Below are 25,365 nucleotides of genomic sequence, written 5' to 3' on the forward strand. Positions count from 1 at the left end.
TTGAGTATTTCTCATGAAAATCATTATTCATTATCAAAATACGCATTCTTAAGAATGATTTAATCAATGGGAGATTTTATTAGAATGAATCTTCAATCGAAAAGTAAAGAAGTAACGCACCAGTTATAACATCTTATGGTGATCGCAAAGAGGTTAAAATTTATTGAAAATTATGGGTGTTTTACAAAGGCCGGTATAAAATCCGTTATTGTACTAACAATAATACAATAATTTTTCAAATTACAATTTAACGCAGGAAAAATTCTAATAGTCTTCCCTTACATTTTCATTGACATTGTAGAAAAATTGCCTCACTGACTATCCTCGATAATATTATTTGGAAGATGGAAAGATGTTTTACACTAAGCACTAAGCATAAAACTGGTTAAGTACATTATGTACCCTAACAGAACTAATACATTTACTTTCAGCCGTGGGGGCGTTATAATGTTATGATCAATTCCACTATTCTTTGGTAAAAGAGTAGCTCAAGAGTTGGCGGTAGGTGGTAATGACTAGCTGCCTTCCCTCTAGTCTTACACTGTTAAATTAGGGATGGCTAGCGCAGATAGCCCTCGAGTAGCTTTGCGCGAAATTCAAAACAAAACAAACAAGTTACAAATATTCAACTTCCCGGATTTTCTGAAATAGATATGTGATATATTATAATTTTATTGTCTGATGAGTTCACGAAAAACCTTGCAATATGAAATAATTTTTCTCATTGTCCACCCACTTATTTAGTTTTTATTCTTCTAACTTCATAACTTTGCTTTCGTGCAAATGAAATCAGGTAATAATGCCACAAAGTTATATTCATTTCAACTACTAGCAAATAACATTCTCTCTCAACTGCCTCTTCCACCTAGAGATTCACAAGTCTCAATTACCCCCAGTTATTCCTATAACTATCTCAGTGGTACCCGAGCATATGTACCAAAGTTGGTATCCTACTAGCTTGTGAGTTCAGACATGAAGACAGTTTCAAACATGACTTCCCAAAATCCCAAGAAGGAACAGGAATACAAAATGTGATGCCCATATTTGTATCAACGACCCTGGAGACCAATTCGTAGACCCTCATTATGTTTGGGTGATTTTCAGCTGGCGTTTTAACCCCTCTTTTCAGAGGCTACGTCATTCAGAAAATGAACTCCCTCCTGAACTCTCCTACCTCGTTTCATCCTGTTAACTCCAGAACTGTGTAAAACGCTGAATTAACAAAAGACAGACAAAAATACTAGATATTTATAAACACACTCACACACCTAAAGAGAAATTTCAGGACTCATATAAAAAAAAATTCTGAGTTCTCTTACAAAATAGCTTATGTGAAATTGGTTGAGCCTGTTTAACTGCTTTATAAACATACTAATTTACCAAATGGCACTATTTAGGTACTTCAGAAATATTTAATATAGTTTAGCTGCGAAGTGCAGTATTTCTAGTAGTTTAATAGCATCAGATTTATATTCATATTATATTTATTTTAATATTTGAGAAATACGTCAACAAGCGAATCCGTATCTATAGAGCTGCAACCAATAGCTGTTTTATCCTAGGGTTGCCATCTATTAGCAAAGATAAAAACTTTTTTTCGAATGTGGTTTAAATTATGTATTTCTTTGATAAATTGAAAATTTACCAAAACTTGTTCTTACAAAATTTACACCTTTTTAATTTGGGCTCATTAGGTGGGCCGAAGTCAGGACACTTGTTCTAATTGTCTCCCCTTCCCGTCTTGAAGGAACGAAATATATGCACAATTAATAAGTTTTAATATGTGTTTGAAACTTACTCTGCCATGCGGAGCACTAAATATCTTTTAGTATTACAATAATAGTGACAAGTATTACTAAAAATACGAAATTTCTCATCATTCCTTTTTGAGGGATAAATAGGGTATAGAAAAATCATTGAATTCGGTATTATTAATTATTTATAAACAAATTACACTTGTATACAGGTAGACTATTACACACTGGAAAACATTAAACATATTTACATTTCTAAAGACATCAACTAAAAGACTGATTGTTAGTAAGACTAAATGACAGGAATACTTGAAAGTAAAATACATGTCAGTACTGAATCAAGGTTTTTCTGTATCCTGTATTAATGATCCAGAATAAGAATGAAATCTTACTGGTAGAATACAAATGTGAATATCACAGGACGATCACTGAACTAAAACCCAGTGTGCGATAAGTTATATCTGATTCCTTCTTTAATTTGACATAAGACAATTTAGAAACATTCCAAATAAAAGTTTGTACACTGTAATACTGTATTGATATCGTATTTACTATCGCTTCACAAAAAATTTATTATAAGTTACGTCAAAATAAAAGTTAAAACCCCCAAAAGCTCAAAGTACGTTATGCTTATAACATCTTTACCTATTAATTTAGGTTTGTCAAACAAAATTTAGTCTAAATTCTATCATATAAGAGACTGATAATAGTCCGTAACTTTTAGTTAATATGATATACGAATGTTACGCATTCGTCATTCCTAAAGAATTAAAGAGAGTGCGTAATTGCTGGTAGCTTGTTTTTAACGGTCACTTTTGTGTACTAAGAGTGGATGGAATTGAATATGTTAAAATTAATATATTATAATAATAAATACGAAATTATTTATAAACGAACTGAACACTTTCCAAAATAAGTCAACAAAATAATAAAACATTTAAATTAGTCTAAAAACTAATAAATTATAATATAAATGTATTAATTTCAGGGACAGATGAAGAAAGATGACTTATGAAATGGAGAGAGCAAGGCTTTGAACATAATGGGTCTGAAGGCGATCAGTTGACACTGTTGTCACCTTCAACCTATGACCTCCCGTTCATGAATGTAATTAAAAGATATGAAATTTTCAAGTTCATTCCCATCAGTCCAACATACGACCAGAATATTTTTCTACACAAAGTGAGACCATTACTTAAAAGATTTGTACCTCAAAGTAATAATAATGATAACATTGATTCAGAAAAGTAACGACACTGTCGTCTTTAGTTTATTTACAACAGTTAACCTATACGTTAGTATAAACGTATAATTAGTTTGATACGATAAGACTTGGTTATTTTAATATGTTTTATATTAAAACGTTTACTAATGTTACTAGGAAATATTCATAAACTGAAATATTATAATCATGTTTCTTTTGAAGCAGATCTAAATATACTCAGTGTTCGAGGTCATTGTACAACCCGCAGCGTGGCAGTTTTTGTCACCTATTGTCCGGTTTAGGTGTATAATCACTTTAAACAAACAATACTTAACAAGATGTGTTGAAACCTGCGGTTATTATAACTTGTACGAAAAATCGTTCTTGGACTAAGACCGAAATTTTTAAAATTTAGAATTGTTAAATATGTTGCTTAATGATGTATTTAATAAAGATTTAAGATTCTCTCTACATCATCCATAATCTAAGTTTGTTTTTCATAGAAAGAACTGCGAAACAAAATGTTATAATTACCATCCTTGTAAAATATCTTCTTCCATATAAAGACTACATTCATTAGATTCACGTTCGTACTACATTCATAATTTACGTTTTCTTATAGATATTGTGATGTTCTATATATATAATATATCTCAATATAAAACAACAAATTTTTATTTGAATATTTAATTGTAAAGGAACAAATGAAAAATAACGTATGCATATCAGTTAACTGATTCTTGAAAATGCCTGATTTGTTTTTTTATATATATTATCTGCCAATCATACGAAATAAAAAACCAAAATAACGCGACAAAAAATGTAAGATTGAGAGAATTTCATATTATTTGATGTATACCTAGTTCTGTAACCTATAAAATATATAGAAAGTTTAATTAGTTGTCACCAGTTTCACAACAAGTATACTAAAACCTAATTAATGATTTCCTGCTTCAAAGACAAACTTTATACGTATTACGATACCTTGACGATGTTGTCGTTGCAACTATATATAATCCAGAAATTCAACTAGCTAAAAGCTTTTGGTTTTACAGTTGAAAATTGAAACTGTAAATCCTATAATGATAGTTCAATTTTTGTTTGTTTTGTTTTATACTTTATAATATGATTTTGAAACGCAATGTGCTCTTGTACAATATAATAAGTTTAACATAAACCGAACTACGTCATTCAGTGAAACTGATTTCACTTTTAAGTACTATGATGTCTTCATGTTCCATTTATTAAAGAACTTCAAATATGAAACGAAACTTACAATCATAAAAATGTTGTGAATTCAGTTAATGCCTGTGTACTATCGTTTGAAAACGTGAAATATTTTGAATATTAGAATTTAAAGAAGTTTATGTGTCACTGACATAAAGTTTCATAAGTGACACAAACTAAAATGTCAACAAAGTTGAACTTATAAACGTCTAAACGAAAGCTACAAATGTTGTCATTTCAAAATCGATAAGTTTAAGCTCGACTGACTTGTGGAATGACTGCAAGATTGTGTTAATGAAAAGTGTCCAATAAATGGAAAGAATTATGTGGCACTTTTGTAAACAGTTTCTAAATTCCTTAAATATATTAATTATTTAATCATTTGAAGCTTTCCCCGCAAAAGTACAACAACATGTAGATATCATTATAGAAAATGTTTAAAACTTTGTCACTAGAGGTCGGTGCAATAATTTTAATGCCACTTTACTCAATATTAGTATTTAGTTTTCAGAACATCATTTAACATCAGTTACACTAATGTTTAATATTATGTATTATACTAAGTTACACTGAACATTCAAAAAACTTGCATCAGTGAATTGCTGGTGATAAGTTAACCATTTAATAAAATAACAAATATTAATCCAGAATGATTTATGTTATTAGCTGCAAAACTAGTGTGTCTCCCCACTGGTACAGCTGTAAGTCTACGGATTTACAACGTTAAAACAAGCGGTTTGATTCCCGTCAGTGGATTCAGTAAAGAGCCCAGTGTGGCTTTGCTATAAGAAAATACAAAGACACAAAACTAATGCTTCTATACGGAAGTTTTATTTAAGTATTCTTTGTTTCACACGACGTGTAACGTAAACGAATAAAGTTTCTTACTTGAAATGACTGTGATAATCACCGAATTAGTTCAAAAATTCAAACATCCAGTACATAAAAATTCACTTTCAAACAATTAGAAAAACTTATTAGAATCCTTCTGGCCAGTAATACTTAAAACTTAGATCATTTTAATGCATTTAAGTGTTAACTGATCAACATCATTCGTCTTTAAACGTTATGTTGTGTTCGTATTTCATTCAATAAAAGAAATTTAAAGCTGAAAATAGATACAACGATAAATGTTTTATGAAAGCAGTTGTTCGTTAAAGTTTACTTTTGCAAACATGAAACATTTGAAAATATTTTACTTCACATTTGGAATTAGTGCAACCCTTTAAAAGTTGAATTTAATATAAATGATAAACACAATTTAAAAGCTGATATCTCTTAAATTAATTTATTATTGTATGCTCTAAACATTTCATATGAACTGAAATACAGAATATTTTTCAATCCCATGGTTGGTTGAATTATTAAAAGTGTTCTATGTATGACCAGGAATTTTGTGTTTTTCTTGACGTTAAAACAAAGACGTTAATTCATGATATGCTCCACTATGAACATATACAACAGTATATTAGCTATCATTATAGAACATGTTAAATCATTTGACACTAGATGTCGCACTAATAGTCCAGTATTTATTGTAAAATGCTTGGCCAAAACTGTAATAGAGTTATTTGTACATATCCGACTGTAGTGTAGAAATGTTACTAAAAACAAAAAATACAACTAGTCTAATAGCATCAACTGCCAATTTGTGGATTATTTTTATTTGATCAATTACTGGAATTTGGCCATCACTTTTATAGCGTACCCAAGACCCCAAGGTGCAAAGCCCGTTTTTGTGGTAACGAAATGTAAAGCCCCCGCTAATACAGCAGTAAGTCTACGGGTTTACAACGCCAAAATCAGGGTTTCTATTGCCCTCAGTGGGCAGAGCAGATAGCCCGACGTGGCTTTGTTATAAGAAAAACACACACACTCGAAATATAAACCATAAATTCTCAGGTTCAAGGAATGACAATACCACAGATATTTTCAAATCGCAGTTTTCTCACATTAACTGTTTCCAGGGTCGTCAAACCAATATGACATCGCCTGCAGTTACCACTCTCTGCATTTGTGCGCATGTGTAAAAAATAATCTTCACAATTATTAATCTGATTATGATCAAATTTCATTCAACGGTTAAGTGCCCCCAAGAATCAATTGTTTAATCATTCGTTTAGAAACAAGCGCATGAATAATGGTTATTGAATATGTCAAAAGTCAAAAGGTTAATATGTAATGTTAGGTGAACGTTAACTCTAGTTTATTAGTAAAAGGAATTTAAGAAAGATACTTGTAATAATATAAATACGTGATACATAACAATAAAACAAATTTAAAATTACTTATTTTCAAATATTGCTGTAGTATTTATTTCATGCTTAAATTACAAATATTTGTATCTTTGCTTTGTAGTACTTGTTTTATAATATGTTTGTTGTGTTTTCCACTTGTTTTACCGCGCCACCTAAGAACAGTAATAGTCATCTATATTTAAGTTCATTTTCTTAAATGTTTTTTTTGCAATCTTACAACATATCACTTTTAAGTAACTTTGAAGTTATTTGTATAATGTTTCTTTTTTGACAATACTATTTATAATTGAGGCTTCAGTGTGTTTTTATATAAAACTGAAATGTGTGTGACCCGTGTTTTAAGCCTATACTTACTGGAAAAAGCTTGAAAACTGGCAGTTTTTCGATCTTCCATCCTCTTTCTCTACTGAAGATACAGTTAATATTTTACAGTGTCATGTGTAGGGCTATTCTTAGATTATCTGTATTTTGTCTTTTTTGTTATCAGTAATTGTCTTTTTCTGTATGTTTTCAGAAGAGTATTTGTTTTGAATGTACATATGTCGCTTTTCATGGATAATTTTCAAGTTTTCTAGTGAATATAGAATAACAGTATTTCTTTATCTGCAAACATCTTGGTATTTCTGATAAAACATATTCTCCATCATCAGTTGTATTTCATTGTTAGTTCTAATAAACTTCAAAGCTAAAACAGGATGAACCATGCAAACACTTTTATCAAAGATTTCTGTTTATACAAACAAATCAAAGCTTTGAATGTTGAATAAACGTGAGATTTATCCCAAATAAGTTTCCAGTACTGGATGACTTTAATATATGAACTAGATATTTATTTACCAAGATAAGTAAATTACGTAATTGATAGCAGCATGCTTAAAATTCACGCGTATACCATTTTGTAATAAAAATATGAACAAAAGAATGAATATGACCCTAAATAATTATGCAGAATATCTTTTTTAACCTTAATATAAATATATTAGAGTCTTCATTCAGCAAAGTAAGCAGATTAAATTCGAAAAAAAGATGATTTTTCTTATCTTCCAGAATAAAGTAATTGATTTCCGAAAACATCGATTTTATTTTATAGATTTCTTTTTGTAGAAAAAAGTTATTATTTATTTATAACAAATTAATGTGAGCGTGTGTGTGTTTTGTTATAGGAAAGCCACATTGGTCCATTGAAGATAACTCAATATCTATTTCTTTGTTTTGAATTCCGCGCAAAGCTACACGAGGGCTACCTGTGCTAGCCGTCCCTAATTTACCAGTTCAAGACTAGAGGGAAGGCAGCTAGTCATTACCACCCACCGCCAATTCTTGAGCTACTCATTTAGCAACTAATAATGGGATTGACCGTCACATATAACGCCTCCGGTGCTGAAAGGGCGAGCATGTTTGGTGCGACGGGGATTTGAACCTGCGACCCTCAAATTACGAGTCAAACGCCTGGCCATAGCGGGCATCTCAATCGCAGATTTTAGCACTGTAAATCCAAAGACTTACCTCTGTCCAACCGGGGGCGTTAATGTAAAGAAATTAACATTAAAAATGACTTTTAATATTACTTTTCTAGCATAGAATAACTCATTACGCATGCCTGAAAATTTAAAGTTCATAAAAGTTATTTTGCTTTTAATAACGGATTTTCCCAAATTAATTACGCATATTTCGAAAATCTTAATCATTTTTTTACAAATCGGCGTTAAAACACCTCTTATTTAAATCAAATAATTATTTAGCTTACAACCATGACCATTTTGATTATTATTATTGTTAAAATAAATATATACAAAGTGAAGAAATTGGAAGAATATTGCTGTTAAACGAATATATATTATTATTCATCGCGATTTGTGTGTGTGTTCAAATATACATACTTTAGTTTCGAAACTAAGCTTTATGGTACTCTTTATGTATGTTGTCTGTAGCATATGGTTTCAATGATCAGCTATCATGCTGATATTACACCTTCCGTGATGTTTTTCAGTCTTGGTATCAGGCTGACTCTGTGTGAACATTGCTTCTTTATCCAGTGTTGATATCGTGCTCTGCTGTCTCATTGACCCAAAAAAGTACAATATGAAAACTTATGCAACAACATGGAAATGGCTATTTTGTATCCACAGTGTTGCCAATCATGTTTTTGTATTTGTTCTTATTAATAAGTTCGATATTTTAGTAAGTTTCCTTCAAGTGAACCAAATAAAAAATAGGAACAGAAGTATATATGTTACCATTGTAAATGAAACTTGTTTTAGAGGAAATCGATGAACAATAATCACTCTCTTTGTACATAGACTGAAGCTCAGAGGATTGATATTAATTCAGCAATATTATTGCAATATAAAGTGAACCTTCTTGTGATTAATATAGTATAAACTATTTCTCACGACTTCTGTACCTGTAAAAGTACGTACCTGTCGGGACATTTAAAGTTGAAAAGAATTATTATCATCGTTTGTATTGACATCAGACTCAGAATCGCATGAAACTGTATGAAGAGTCTCTGATACAGTGGGTACATCAGGTTCATGAGCATCACCTGTTGGTTTTATAGCAGACTGAAGGCTCGATGTGTGTATGTTAAATAGTAGTGATTTCCAGTATTACTGCCAGCCGAATCTCGCCTAATGTGTATGAAAGGATTGATACGGTTAGTATGTTATAAACCTTGTAAGCTATAATTCTAATAAACGCTTATTAATCGAAAAACTAAAGATATTTCTCGAAAAACTTTCATAGATTTCGAAAATTACAAACTCTTTGACTTTATAGAATTTAATTTGGACGTTATTATTTCTTCGAAAATATTAGATATTTTCGTCAGCAAAAAACTTACTTCTGCTCTAAGAAGTATCTAGCAATCTTCCCCATCAAGTGCATTTTACCTGTGTATTAACATAGAATTAATTCGCTCACCGTTAAACGTCAATAAAAGACTGAGCTTTATACCAAATAGAAAACTCGTACTCTTTGTAAGTATTGTGTATAAAACTTTATTTTTATTAACTGTTTTTATAAATTATATTGTTATTTGTATATTAAAATATATTTGTGTTAAAAAATTGTGTAGCAATATAATTAACAAATATAATAAATTTGATAATATTGATATTCTATAAACTTCTAAATTAAAATCAAAATTTTCAGCCACTTGAAATCGTAATAATTAACGTACGTTTCATAATAAATCGGAGACTCGTGCGAGATAAATCATAAAACGTCACAAGACCTTCTTATTAGATTTTTTTGCGTCATCGCATTGAGTAAAAATCTTTACACCTTTAAAAAAATTAATAAAATCGTTCAAGTTGAAATAGTTCTTATTATTACATTAATAATTTGTTATTATTTATCCAAATCTCTGTTGTTAAGATTCACATTGTTATTAATTTCCAGGTGTACTCTTTCAGAACGAATCAGTTTAAAATAATTTATGATTTCGTGATAATAATTGTTTTTACTTTACTGTTAATTAACGAAATGTTTATTTTTTATATCAGATACATATAACTGTTTTAATATAATTTTTTACCTCTATCATTCTGAGTGTCCAGATTTCTTGTTGCCCTTCTTCAGTAGCCGACAACATTTCTTCATTACTAATCCAGTTCCATTGAGGTAAACTTAAAATAGCGAATATCGGAGCCATCAAAAAAAGTAAGTTTTCACGTCTGAATATTATATCTGCTTTATGTGTAATTTCGCAGAAAGTCCAATCGACAATATGCAATCTAAAACTGTATTGAATATGTCTATATATACATATATTTATATTTAGAAACTATATTTTTGTCTAGACACCTTTCACCAGACAGGTTCTTTCATATACATAGTTTGAAGATGTTACATCAAAATTATTTTGGAATTTCACCAGTTTCGTCTATGCTACCATGTCTAATTATGGTTTGCCTGATGACTTTGGATAGTGTCAGTAACCCTGTACCGTAGTTTTATAAACATTCCGTGTCCAAAGCTCCCCTTTCTTCCTTGTTTCTTACCATATTCCATATAGAGAATTAAGATGGAAGGATCTCAACCACTTTTTCAACAATCTAAAAACGTGGAAATTCATGTCTTTGTAAAAAGTATCTTTAATGCACATTTAAATTTCAGCTGCATGTGATAGTTGAATGAATCTGTTATTTAACATGCTTGAATAAATATGCATTGAATTTCAAAGCTTTTCAAAAGTACTTATTGTGTGTGTTACTAATTAATAACTCATCTTATAAATAAATTTTCGACTGCTTTTAATACGTTTGTTTGGAATTCAGCACAAGGCGACACAGTGGGCTATCTGTGCTTTGCTCACCACGGGTATTAAAAACTAGATTCTAGTGTTGTAAGACTGTAGACAATCTGCAGTCACGGGAGTGGCTTGTAACTGACACATTAAGAGTTCATGGAATGAGCTTCAAAGTATATAATCAAGGTACGTTTTGTGGTTTTACAAGAGGAACATAAGATCTATATATTGAAAAGTATAATTTGTATTCATTGTCTTAGAAATCTTTTTACTGTTACACCCTTTCAGTCGTGGGGGCGTTATTATTATATGTCAAATAATCCCACTATTCATTGGTAAAAGAGTAGCCCAAGAGTTGGCGGTTGGTGGTGTGATTAGCTGCCCTCCATCTGGTCTTATACTGCTAACTTAGGGACGGCTAGCACAGATAGCCCTTGAGTAGCTTTGGGCGAAATTCAAAAACAAACAAGATTTACAAGAAATTTGTAAAATATATATTACAGCGACATCTAGTATTTAATAATCAAGTATTTCATTAAGTATTGATTATAATTATTTGCTGTTTTTATTTCTTGTAGAACCTTTCATGAATTAAATAATGATTAAACTTTGTGAATTCTCCTTCTTTTAAGTCATTAACAGCAACATAATATTTAATTTCATACAGAAAAAACACTTTATTCAGAAATAACAAGTTTGAAAATTGTTTTATAATTTCTACTAGTACGGTTAAAGATGGTTGAAGCCTAAATATGTTTCCAATAGTTTAGATTATTAATTGAATTACATTCAAAAGTGTTTATCTTGTCATAATTCTTAAGCTATATACGTAGTTCTTAGTTTTAAGATTTTCTGCCTAGAAGCACTAAACGTAAACACTCCAGACGTTTAATACTAAATCGGGCCCAGCATGGCCAAGCGCGTAAGGCGTGCGACTCGTAATCCGAGGGTCGCGGATTCGCGCCCGCGTTGCGCCAAACATGCTAGTCCTCCCAGCCGTGAGAGCGTTATAATGTTACGATCAATCCCACTATTCGTTAGTAAAAGAGTAGCCCAAGAGCTGGCAGTGGGTGGTGATGACTAGCTGCCTTCCCTCTAGTCTTACACTGCTAACTTAGGGACGGCTAGCACAGATAGCCCTCGAGTAGCTTTGTGCGAAATTCAAAAAACAAACAATACTAAATCGTCTTGTATTAATAACAGTAGTTGTGTAGCTAATAACAAGAATCACTTACAGCTTTATTGATTTTATCATAGTATGAATTCGTAAGTATTATAAAATGTTAATTGAATGTTTGATTGTTTTGAAGATAAGCACAAAGAAACAAAATAGGTTCTCTGTGCTCTGTCCATCACGAAAACCGGATTCTAGCATTGTACGTTCGCACTCATGCCGCTGTGCTACTGTAGGGCCATACCACATGGCAAATAAATAGCTTATAAAATTGTTCTGCAATTCATATTGTAGTATTGTTACTAGTTTCCTGAAGTTAAATGACTGATTTAACTCTATCGTTAGTAATACTCCCATAAAATTTTATCCAATGTTCACAATAAATTACACAATAAATAAGTGTAACTGGTGTCAAATTTGTTTCTATCTATAGAAACTAAAATCAGATAATGTCTTAAATTTACAATCCCATTAATACAGCGGCATTTAATGACAAATGTTACAAAATGTTCATATCAGTTTTGAAGTGTTTATTAGAGCAAAAAAAATCTGTAAATATTAATATTGGATTTATTGTTTTGAGATTCAAGTATTATATTAAAACTGCCCAATCAAATTTTTCTATACGTTTGATTCTAAATAACCATATTATCGAATTATTAAAGTTTGCTGTATTTCCAAATTATACTGACAACGACCACGATACATCGTGTGTGTGTTTTCTTATAGCAAAGCCATATCGGGCTAACTGCTGAGCCCATCGAGGAAATCGACCCCTGATTTTAGCGTTGTAAATCACACACACGATGATAATGGTCGTTGTCAGTATAATTTGGAAATACAGCAAACTTTAATAATACCGCTAGTACAGCGGTAGCACAGATAGTCCATTGAGTAGCTTTGTGCTTAATTCAAAACAATTAGCGGGTGTCCCACAATATATCAATTCATCAGTTTGTCTCCGAAGCTCAAAATCATTTGTCGGTTTTAATGCATGTCGGTTGAAACTGGTAAAAGCTGGGTAAATCTTCTAAAGATTATAGAAACTCTGGATGTATATCATAAAACATGAGATACTATAAATCCTAATATTGTTTTCCCTGTTGGTTTTTATTACGTGGTTTAACATTGTAAATATTATACACGACGAGATTTAGCTATTTGATTTAGAAACGTTATTTACTCCTTGCTCCTTTGCAATTAAGTATTCATGCAAAATTTAGTGTTATATACATATATAAAATGAATGATAATAATAATTATTATGACACAAATGAAACACTAATAACGTGGTATTAATCACAGTAAAAAGAGTGTCGTCTTTATTGGACGTATCTTTTACTAGTGTTTTGTTTCTCAGTTCAATCTATGAATAACAAACCTAGAACATGTAAAATGTTCAGAGAATCTTAAATGCTATTAAACGAGTCATGAAGTAAAATACCTGACAATTCTAAACTTTAATATTTTCAGTCATAATTCAAAATTATTACAACTGAAGTTTAACACATTTTTTCGAGTGTTGTTTGATTAAAGTGATTATACACTTAAACTAGACAGTAGGTGACGAAAACTACAAAGTGTTATTTTATGTAATTTGTTTCAGTGATACATAAAATTAACGGAAACTACTACGATATAGGTTATACAATGACATCGGATAATGATTTGATATATATTTACGTCTTCAAAAACATTATTGTAATATTTCAGTTTATGAATCTTTTCTTGTGAAACTAATGAATATTCTGGTTTCATTGTATCAAACAAATTATATGTTTATACTGACGTATATGTTAATTGTTGTAATTAAACAAGACGACCGTATCGTTACACTACAGAGTCAAAGTTTTTGTTATTAATCTTTTGAGGTTTAAATATTTTAAATAATGGTCTCATTTTATCAACGAAAATATTCTGGTCGTATGTTGGACTGATAGGAATGTACTTGAAAATTTTGTATCTTTTAATTAGGTTCATGCCGAACGGGAGGTCATAGGTTGAAGATGATGACAATGTTAACTGATCACTAACAGAAATGTTGTGTTCAAGTCCTTGCTCTCTCCATTTCATAAGTCCTCTTTCTTCATCTGTACCTGAAATTGATAAATTCTTATTATAATTTTATCGTTTCGTGAGTAATTTAAATGTTTTATTTCCATTGATCTGTATGAAAAGATGTTTATTCATTTATATCTAATATCACATTTATTGTTAAAATGACATAATATTTTCACCTGTTTCTCATATGTAGGTTGCAAATATTATATCCTCTATCAGAATGATAAAATATTGTAAATATAACCTCCCATTCTTATCATTCAGTTGTTGTTGTTTTTTCTGATGATTCCCAGTTGCTCAGCGTTCAATAAAATTTTTTTATATTCGTGAACGACACAGAAGGGATAGGTTGTTGTATATCTTTTCTCTTGTTAACCAAAAAAGAAACGAAACAGACTTTCTTCGATTCTTCAGCTGTGGCAATATTATAATATACGGAAGATAGAGCTATGAAGGAAAATTGCTTTCTTATATGAAAGAGGGTATTTTAGGTTTAAATTTTGTTTATTGTCACGTACAATCTATATCAACTCCAAATATTGAAACCTGATTGTTATTGTTTTAATCTATTAGACTAAGTTCAGAGTCTCTAAGACTTTCATGTTTGAAGAAACATTTTGGGAAACGAGAGACAATAGGATTCGAAAATATTGAATAAGCAGACTTTGCATGATGTTATCAAACAATACATGTAACAATAAATAATATAAAATAGAATTATCGTTAGCGAAGAAATACTAGTACAGAACAATATATCAGACAACACGAATCAACGAGTAAAACAAGCAGTATCACATCATACAAACATTTATAAAGAATGTTTCTAAATTATCTTATGTCAAATTAAAGAAGGAATCAGATATAACTTATCGTACACTGGGTTTTATTTCAGTGATCGTCTTGTGATGTTAACATTTGTATTCTACTAGTAAGGATTTCATTCTTATTCTGGACCATTAATACAGGATACAGTAAAACCTTCCTTCTGTTCTGACATGTATTTTACTTCAAAGTATTCCTGTCATTTGGTTCTAGATAACAATTAATATTTTTGATCATGATTTCTCAAGTCACTCACAAGTGTAGAAGTATGTTCAATGTTTTCTGCAGTGTATTTATAATTTGAAGGTTAAAATGGATAAACATAATTATTAACTAATTATCATAAAAGTCATGTTACAGATGCAAGTTGATTTTTTTTCTCGGATTTGAAAGTTATGTAAAACAATATTGTACAATTTTATACAGCTTCCATAGAAAATAAAAGTAACTGAATATTTTGTGACTAACAAACTAATAAAACACCTAATGTCATACTTTAACAGTGTTACAAATCATATTGAAATGTATTTGGTTTATTCACAAACTCTCGAAGGAATGTTCCCTTACCTGGTATGGAATTGTCTTACACAAACGCAATGAGTCCACCAACAAATACACTGGTGTCCAATAGAACTGTAATGAGTTGGTTTGCTACGTCATTACCTAAACGAACCAATAAAAAATTTAATAACTTCAAGAATATTTCACAAACTGATGATTTGTTTTTTTTGGTAACTAGACAAATCTCAACCATCTTATGTTATAAAAACCTTTCATTTTCTGTAAAACAAACAGCTATGATATATTTTAACACATTAGATACACCACGTTTTGTAAATTGTGGAGCATTGAACCATTTTGTTATATAAGAGATGGTTTGAGAAACTGTTTCATAACGTTCAACGAATTTCTTTCCCCAACTTCAATCATACTAGTAAGTGTACGTACCTACATCAATAGCACCTTGGTGACCGTTAAACAACTTTGGATAAATAAATAAAGATAATCCAAGGATAAAAATGTTTATCGATGAGTGAAGGTCGATAAATTGGACATTGGATAGTCCAGCTCCCGTTATCATTGCAAACATAACACATATGATTCCACCAATAATGGGTTCAGGAATAGTATTTAGGAAGGCTCCATACTTTCCCAGAACTGCAAAAATCATCATGATAACAACACCATACTGAATAACCTGTCGACTAGCCACCTGTTGGTGTGAAAATCAAGCAAATGAAAAAATGAACCGAGTTTTACGTTTCTAAAATCAGCAGTTATGTTATACATACACATGTATAAAAACACAATAAATCTAAGTAATTTACAATAATATTCAAAATTGTATTACAAATGGTATTAATCTATTTTAGAAGGACAACACATGAGTATACTTTTGTTAATCCGATTGCTCCAATGTTTTGACTGTAAGAAGTCATTCCACCTCCAGATCCCCAAATTCCAGAGACGATACAGGAAATATTCTTCTGTAAATATTCCATGATTTATGGCGCTAGGTGGAGGAGTAGATGCGCAAGCTAATCGAGCGCATGCGTAGTAATCTCCAACTGATTCCAAAACCGATGCTAATGTTCCTGCAAACGTTCTCAAAACAGCACCAATGCTGATTGGTGGTAAACCCCACTGTCCTGAAAAATCAAAATCAAAATATAAACACAACATATCGACTGTTTTATCAAAATCCGTGTGCAGTAGAAAATAAATCTTATATACATATTCACACTATTGATTTTAATTAGTTTTATTTTGATTTCAACATAATGTATGTTTAGAAGGGGTTTAATCAAATTACCTTAATTATGACTGAACGAAGAACAAGGTTCTACACTGAAAGAACCGATCAAGAGATAAGTTCATAAATTCCTTACGTAAATAAAAATATCTAAATTTTAATGTGTATTTTTTAACTACTTCCCTGGATAACGGCCCGGCATGGCCAAGCGTGTTAAGGCGTGCGACTCCTAATCTGAAGATCGCGGATTTGCATCCCCGTCGCGCCAAACATGCTCGCCCTTTCAGCCGTGGGGGCGTTATTATGTAACGGTCAATCTCACTATTCGTTGGTAAAAAAGTAGCCCAAGAGTTGGCTGTGGGTGGTGATGACTAGCTGCTTTCCCTCTAGTCTTACACTGCTAAATTAGGGACGGCTAGCACAGATAGCCCTCGAGTAGCTTTGTGCGAAATTCCTGGATAAGGAAATCTAAACCAGGGACTGGAGTACATCGTCTGTACATGAAGATCAGTTCTGGTTGCGTTGGTTGGTCCAAGGGCACCTGCAGCAGTTAGTATAAAACAAATAACCCACGCAGTAACTATGGTAAGTAACACCTGAAAGTAACCTTGGAGTTAATTGTTATTCAACATTAAGATGAATTTTATAACTATTATACATTTGTTGTATTTTCGCTTTTATTATTAATGTCTCAGATATACCACAAAGCAGTTTATTAGCATTAAGTCTGATGTTATTGTAAATTGGTTTAGATACAAGCGAAAAAAATATTGCTTACTAAATAGGGTTCAAATCAAATAGTTAACATCTAACGTTAGGTGAACATTGACTCTTTAATTGAGTGGTAAATGAAATTAAAAAAAAAACAAATGCGCGATACATAACAATAAAACAAATTTAAAGTTACTTACTTTGAAATGCTGCTGTAATATTTATTTTATACATAAAATACAAACATGTGCGATCTTGCCTTTGTGGTACCTGCTTTATAATACGTTCCTTGTGGTTACCACTTTGTTATATCTCGTAGGATAAAACAGTATAAGTTGGCTGTATTTAAATTCTTTTGTTTTTTCAAATATACAGCAAAATATTCCTTAGTAGCACTAAATTATTTAGGATTTTTTTTAATTAAATTAAATAATTGAAGTTTTGGTATATATTTATCTATAGGTGAAATGAGCCGTGTTTAAAATCGATACTCACTGGAAAAAGCTTGAAAAACGGCAGTTGTTTGATCTTCCATCCTGTTTCTCTACTGTAGCTGCAACCAGGAATATTAATGTTTCCAAAATACTGGGAGAAGAGCACAAGAAGGAAAATTGTTCTAAGAAACAAACAACAGCAGGATACAGTTATCTTAACACTGTATTGTTAGAACACTGAATACCAATCTGGTAAAATTTCTTACTGCAACGTATTTGATATGACTGCTTAACAGTAATAATTAATATAAGTAAGATTGTTTTTAGTATTTAATTTTGTGAAGATTAACCCTTTTATAGTGTTAAGAGTAGGGTAAGTTTATGATTATTTATCATTTTAGGCCGTAATAGTATTTCTCTTTATCCCTTTAAAATCGTGATTGTTCACATGTTGCGTTTCAGAAAAAATTTTTCTAGCTTTCTAGTGATTATAGAACAACAATATTTCATACGTAAAATACGTGTTGTGGTCTTTTTTTGTGTATGACATCTGGAACATCTCATTTCAATCATTAACTTTCACACTGATAGTCCACCTTCCCTGATGTTTCTTCGATCTTAATATCGTGTCTTGCTGTCACATTTTCACAAAAAAATAGAAATTTAATAAAAACGGTTTGTTGATCCAAAAACATGCAAAGGACATTTTAGTATCCACAATGTTGCCAAATATGTTGCTTTTATTTCAACTTGCAGATTTCGTACCTTTTCTTCAAATGATCCAAATGAGGAATAGGAACAGAAGTATATATGTTACCATTGTAAAGGAAAATACCTTTTTTACTTCTTTTATTCGAGCCAATGAACAATAGCAACACCCTGAGATCATAGACTGCAGTTACTACCATTGGTATTAATTCAGTAATATTGATGCAATAAACAGGTTAGCCTTACTGCGAAAAGTATGGTATAAACCTTTTCACGCGACTACTGTACCTGTAAAAGCAAGTATGTCCCGAGGGAAAGAAAATTCTTAATCCGAAGTCTGACCTCCAAAATCTGTGCAGGTCCCAATCTTTTACCAAATCATTAACTTCACCAGACATTTCAGGTTGAAAAGAATCCTAGTCATCATTTCTATTCACATCAGATTCAGAATCACAAGAAATTGCATGAAGAGCTTCTGATGAGGTATGTACAGGTCCATGAGAATCACCTGTTGACCTTAAAGCAGAATGAAGGCTCCGATAAGAAAATTCCTTTTTATTTCGAGTTTTGTAGCCTTGCAAGATTCATAATAAAAATAGGAGTTATTTTTGTGGTTTTTAGGCTCACGTCAGACCACTGAAATTCTAAAAAGGCATAGACTTTCTCTTACCTATAATCCAGTGCAACCTCTTGTTTTCATAGTGACAAATAAGTAATATTCAAAACAAAAAAAATGTGTAACACACAATCAAATAATATGCAGAAATGGTAAGTGATGTTTCCTGTTAATTGTTCATGTACTGACAGTGTGTTTGTCGTGGATTGTAAAATGATCGATAAGACTCTCACGTCGAGATTGGTCTAGAGAACCTTATAGTTTGTTTTTGAATTTCGCATAAAGCTACTCGAGGGCTATCTGTGCTAGCCGTCCCTAAATTTGCAGTGTAAGACTAGAGGGAAGGCAGTTAGTCATAACCACCCACAACCAACTCTTAGGCTACTCTTTTACCAACGAATAGTGGGATTGACTGTAACATTATAACGCCTCCACGGCTGAAAGGGCGAGCATTTTTGGCGCGACGGGGATGCGAACCCGCGACCCTCGGATTACGAGTCGCACGCCTTAACGCGCTTGGCCATGCCGGGCCAGAACCTTATAGCAATAACAACATGTAACACGATTTAAATGAAAATGATTCGCTCATGTAAAACTACATATGACTTTTAGTGAAACTCTGTGCATAATAGAAAAAAAAATGGATATAATTTTCGTATTCAGCGTACGAGAATTACTTTAAAATTTTCAAACAATAAAACTATTTATTACAAATTGAACATATTAATTTCTAAAACTAACGACCTTTTATGTTTCTTTCTAGAATAATATCGTGAATTATTTGTTACAAATTAATGTTAAAACTCTTCACGTTTCGTTTGTTTACTAAATCTTAGATAAATAACAACAGATGAAATAAAATAAAAACACTTAACCAATCAATAAGAAAAAAAGTCCATTATAAAACAAGACTTACATAATTGCTATTCCCCAGTTCTTATCTGTGCTAGCCGTCCCTAATTTAGCAGTGTAAGACTCGAGGGAAGGCAGCTAGTCATCACCACCCACCACCAACTCTTGGACTACTCTTTTACCAACAAATAGTGGGATTGATCGTCACAATATAACGCCCCCACGGCTGAAAGGGCGAGCATGTTTGGGGCGACGAGGATGCGAACCCGCGACCCTCAGATTACGAGATTAACACGCTTGGCCATGCCGGGCCTCTTACTAGCTGTAGAAGCTGCTTCTTCAAAGAGTGAAAGTCCTATCAACGATATGGTAGGGACGATAACTAAAGGTGTTAACCACTGAAGTATTATTCGAATAACTCTTATAAATCCAATAACCACTTCAAAGATTGATGCGCTATCATTGGGGCATCAATCTTTGTAAGTGCTTGAGGATCATCTCTCATACTTATAGAAGTTGTTATAAACAAGTACAGTGGAAAACCTAAAAAAATTAATTGTTAAAATCACGTAGATCGTGGAGAGCAGTTATTCTCTCAGAAATGATGAATGCTCTCTACATGTTCGAGTAATTCCTATAATAAGCTTTAGAGACACGTCACTAGTTTCTTATCTGAAATAATATATAATATTTCTTTACATCGTTTAAAAAAATATTATATATTATTTCAGATAAGAAACTAGTGACGTGTCTCTAAAGCTTATTATAGGAATTACTCGAACATGTAGAGAGCATTCATCATTTCTGAGAGAATAACTGCTCTCCACGATCTACGTGATTTTAACAATTAATTTTTTTAGGTTTTCCACTGTACTTTATAACAACTTCTATAAGTATGAGAGATGATCCTCAAGCACTACATTCAATTCACCTTAGTATTATCCTAACAGAGCCTTAAACTGGATTATTATTTATTTATCTCCTAAACGTTTAATCATTTTGATGAAATATAAAAATATTAAAAACAGAGCCCCTACCCCAGTGACACAGCGGAATGTCTGCGGACTAACACTACTAAAAACCGCGTTTCTATACCCGTGGTGTGCAGATCATAGATAGCCCATTGTGTATCTTTGTGCTTTGTTCTAAACAAACGATAAAAACCTAGAACGCGCCAAACAAAGTAACAGCTTTATTTGTTTCTTTCTTTATTTGGTTTAAATTTCGCGCAAGGCTACACGATGGCTATCTGCGCTAGCCGTTCTTAATTTAGCAGAGAAAGATCAAAGAGAAGCAGCTAGTCATCACTACTCATCAAAACCTCTTGCGCTACTCTTTTATCAATGAATAGGGGATTTATTGCCACATTATAATGTCCTCACGGCTGAAAGGAGGAACATATTTGGTGGGAAGAGGATTCAAACCCGCGATTCTCATATTGCGAGTCAATAATACCTGTGAGTCAAATAACCATTTCAAAGATTGATGCTCTAGTGATAGCTCTTTATGGCTAGACGAATGTGTTAAAAACTATATTTTAAAGGGATCGGAGATATATTATATTTTGCATAGTAATTGGTGAAGTTTATTGTAGGAATTATTCGAAAATGCAAAGACTATTCCTTATAAGTATTCTCTCTAAAAATAAAACCCTAAATTTTTGAGAAAACAACTGCATGATATATATAATTTTAACATCTGATTTTCAAGTTTTCCACTGTACTTGTTTATAACAACTTCTATAAGTATGAGAGATGATCCTCAAGCACTTACATTCAATTCACCTTAGTATTATCCTAACAGAGCCTTAAACTGGATTATTATTTATTTATCTCCTAAACGTTTAATCATTTTGATGAAATATAAAAAATATTAAAACAGAGCCCTACCCCAGTGACACAGCGGAATGTCTGCGGACTAACACTACTAAAAACCGCGTTTCTATACCCGTGGTGTGCAGATCATAGATAGCCCATTGTGTATCTTTGTGCTTTGTTCTAAACAAACGATAAAAACCTAGAACGCGCCAAACAAAGTAACAGCTTTATTTGTTTCTTTCTTTATTTGGTTTAAATTTCGCGCAAGGCTACACGATGGCTATCTGCGCTAGCCGTTTTTAATTTAGCAGAGAAAGATCAAAGAGAAGCAGCTAGTCATCACTACTCATCAAAACCTCTTGCGCTACTCTTTTATCAATGAATAGGGGATTTATTACCACATTATAATGTCCTCACGGCTGAAAGGAGGAACATATTTGGTGGGAAGAGGATTCAAACCCGCGATTCTCATATTGCGAGTCAATAATACCTGTGAGTCAAATAACCATTTCAAAGATTGATGCTCTAGTGATAGCGCTTTATGGCTAGACGAATGTGTTAAAAACTATATTTTAAAGGGATCGGAGATATATTATATTTTGCATAGTAATTGGTGAAGTTTATTGTAGGAATTATTCGAAAATGCAAAGACTATTCCTTATAAGTATTCTCTCTAAAAATAAAACCCTAAATTTTTGAGAAAACAACTGCATGATCTACATAATTTTGACAACTGATTTTCAAGTTTTCCAATGTACTTGTTTATAACAACATATATTAATATAAGAGATGATGTTCAAACAATTACTGAAAATTATAAGTCCACTTCAAATCAGCTTAGTACTTTCTGGGTTTAATTCAGTCGTAAAACATTAAACCAGTTTATTATTTATTTATATATTGGAATGTTTAATGATTTCGCTGAAATATAAAGATATACAAAATGAGAAAATTTGCCAAACAGAGTTAGAGATTACTTGCTGCTTTGTATGGTTTAAAGTTCACGCAAAGTTACACGAGGGTTATCTGTGCTAATCGTCCCCAATTTAGAAGTGAAAGACAAGAGTTAAGACACATAGTCATCACCACCCATCGATAACTCTTGGGATACTCTTTTATCAAAGAATAGTAGAATTCATTGCCACATTATAACGCTGAAAAGGGCATGCTTATTGGGAAGATGATTCAATCCCACAACCCTCAAATTGCGAGTCAAGTGTCCTGTTTACGTGGCCATGTAACGGATTTACTTTTACATATTCATATTTATATTTATGTTTGTGTTAATTTAATGCATGCTACGTATATTGTTAAATATGTATTGTGAAAGTCCCGCCTGCTCTTCTACATTTCTAGAATATTCTCGAGCGTACGAGTCAACAATATTTGATGTATGTAAGTAAAATAGTAGTGATTGCCAGTATTATTGCCAGCCGAATTTTCGAGAACCTCGCCTAATGAGTGTAAAAAGTATAAACCGAAACACAGTTAATATTGTTGGTTTGTTACAGTCAGTATATTCTAAACTTCGGAAGCTATATTTCTGATAAACGCTCAGTAATCACACACTACAGACATTTGATGAAGAACGTTCACAGATTTAGAATATTAGAAGCCGTTTGACTTTGGATAATTAACTTTGGACATTTGTGTTTTTGCTAGTCAGTTAAAAATTTACGTGCGCTCAATGAAGCAGCTGGTTAGCTTCCCCGTTAAGTGAATTTTACCTGCGTATCAACATAGAATTAATTCGCTCTCCGTGAACCGTAAATTAAAGATTCATTTCCGGACCAAATAGAAGACTGAGTAATGTTTGTGAGTTTGTAAAACTTTTTTTGTATAAATCTTTACTTGTAATAATTGTTTTCATAAATTGTGTCGTTGATTGTCTATTAAATATATTTCTGTGAAAGAAAATTGTTATGTATACCAGTACTGTTGGCAAATATAATAAATGTGATACATACTAACATCCAATTAACTTCTAAATTAAAATTAAAATTTTAGGCTGTTTGAAATCGTAATACCTAACGTACGAAACATAATAATAAATCGGAGACTCATCCGAGATAAATCATAATGTGTTTAAATATCTGCGCTAGCTGTCCCTAATTTAGCAGTGTAAAACTAGAAGGAAGGCAGCTGGTCATCATTACCCACCTCCACATCTTGAACTTCTATTTTATCAACGAATATTGGAATTTACCGCATATTATAACAGCCCCACGGCTGAAATGGCAAACATGTTCGGTGTGACGGGGACTTGAACCCATGACTTTCAGATGACAAGTCGATCGCCTTAACCACATGCAGGTAAAAAGCGTGTTTTTTTTTACTTCAAAAATAAGATTTGTAATGTGAGTAAAAATCTTCGACTTTAATAAAATTAATAAAGTCGTTTAAGTTGAAATAGTTCTTATTACCAGTGTATTAACTTATTATACTTTATCCAGCTGTTCTCATTCGGTAGCGAATCAGAGAGAAATAATTTAAGATTTGGTGATAATACTTGTTTTTCCTTTTCTATTGGCCCGGCATGGCCAAGCGCGTTAAGGCGTGCGACTCGTGATTCGAGGGTTGCGGATTCGCATTCCCGTCGCGCCAAACATGCTCGCCCTTTCAGCCGTGGGGGCGTTATAATGTGATGGTCAATCCCACTATTCGTTGGTAAAAGAGTAGCCCAAGAGTTGGCGGTGGGTGGTGATGACTAGCTGCCTTCCCTCTAGTCTTACACTGCTCAATTAGAGACGGCTAGCGCAGAGATACCTCGAGTAGCTTTGTGCGAAATTCAAAAACAAACAAAGAGAAAAAGTTTGTCACTTATTGTTTCGATTCTGTGCATCAGCTTAAGTGCATAACAAGGACTTCATTACAGTTTTATTATACTTATTTCAAAGGTCCAACACGTTTAAACTTTTAAAATTAGATATATGATAATGGCTCTTACCTTGTACCGAATGTTGACTGGATTAGGGTCCCTAAGCCTGACACAAAAAATAATGTTGATGTTATGTAGCCTCTAGCAGGGTCAAATTCTTGGATGCAGAGATTTGGTGTGACTAAGTAAGAATATGTCACAATTGCTCCGAACATCATCAGATATTGCTATTATTATAAAAGCAATGAAACAGCACTTCAAATGTGTTCCAAGCATTATAGATAAGTGTAAGGTGCTTTAATTAAATCCTAAAGAAAGGATATATACCAGTTTTATATGGGTATTTCAACAACACCGTACTAATTCATTCTTCCACTCTATTCAGTGGACGATTTATTTGAAGAAAAAACGTATTTTATGTGGTGCAAGTGCCTGATTTCTGCGAATTTCATCGCTATCTGTGACGTGAAATATCACTTAGATGTGTTTATAGTTAAGTCAAACAAAACACTTACACAAAAGGAGGTGAGTTAATAAACTAAAGTCAAGACATCAGTGTTTTAGTTTAAGTTATCAATATTTCTAATTCAACAGTTAATGTTTTCCTTTAATAAGTTATAGATGTTTCAAACTGAATCACACAGGTTTCACTTTTCAGATTCGAATGGTGTTTTCTCCATCTACGTTACTTAAATTGAAACATTAAGAATTTGCAAATGAATTTCGTGTTTCAAAGTGTAAATGTATTCACAAAAATAAACGCAAATCATTCAGACTTTTCGTTTGCTCGAAATATAAAAATACTATGAAATTGTTTAATGTTGGACTTACTTTGGATGTATCT

The 25,365-nt window shown here is 32.1% G+C and overlaps 2 protein-coding genes across 2 annotated transcripts in view; both read right to left on the reverse strand.

Moving 5' to 3' along the window:
- Positions 1–25,365, reverse strand: part of LOC143246510 (solute carrier family 23 member 2-like) — a 392,872-nt gene that overhangs the window by 49,179 nt on the left and 318,328 nt on the right. The gene's annotated exons all lie outside the window — the stretch shown is intronic.
- Positions 13,557–15,959, reverse strand: LOC143246026 (solute carrier family 23 member 1-like). Its single transcript, XM_076492270.1, has 3 exons — positions 15,701–15,959; positions 15,320–15,415; positions 13,557–13,965 (listed from the first exon to the last, which is right to left on the reverse strand). Exons 1-2 carry the CDS (start codon positions 15,924–15,926, stop codon positions 15,336–15,338), a joined length of 306 nt encoding a protein of 101 aa, XP_076348385.1. The 5' UTR covers positions 15,927–15,959; the 3' UTR covers positions 13,557–13,965; positions 15,320–15,335.

This window comes from Tachypleus tridentatus, chromosome 3 (assembly GCF_004210375.1).
Source record: "Tachypleus tridentatus isolate NWPU-2018 chromosome 3, ASM421037v1, whole genome shotgun sequence".
In the NCBI taxonomy this organism is placed as follows: domain Eukaryota; kingdom Metazoa; phylum Arthropoda; class Merostomata; order Xiphosura; family Limulidae; genus Tachypleus; species Tachypleus tridentatus.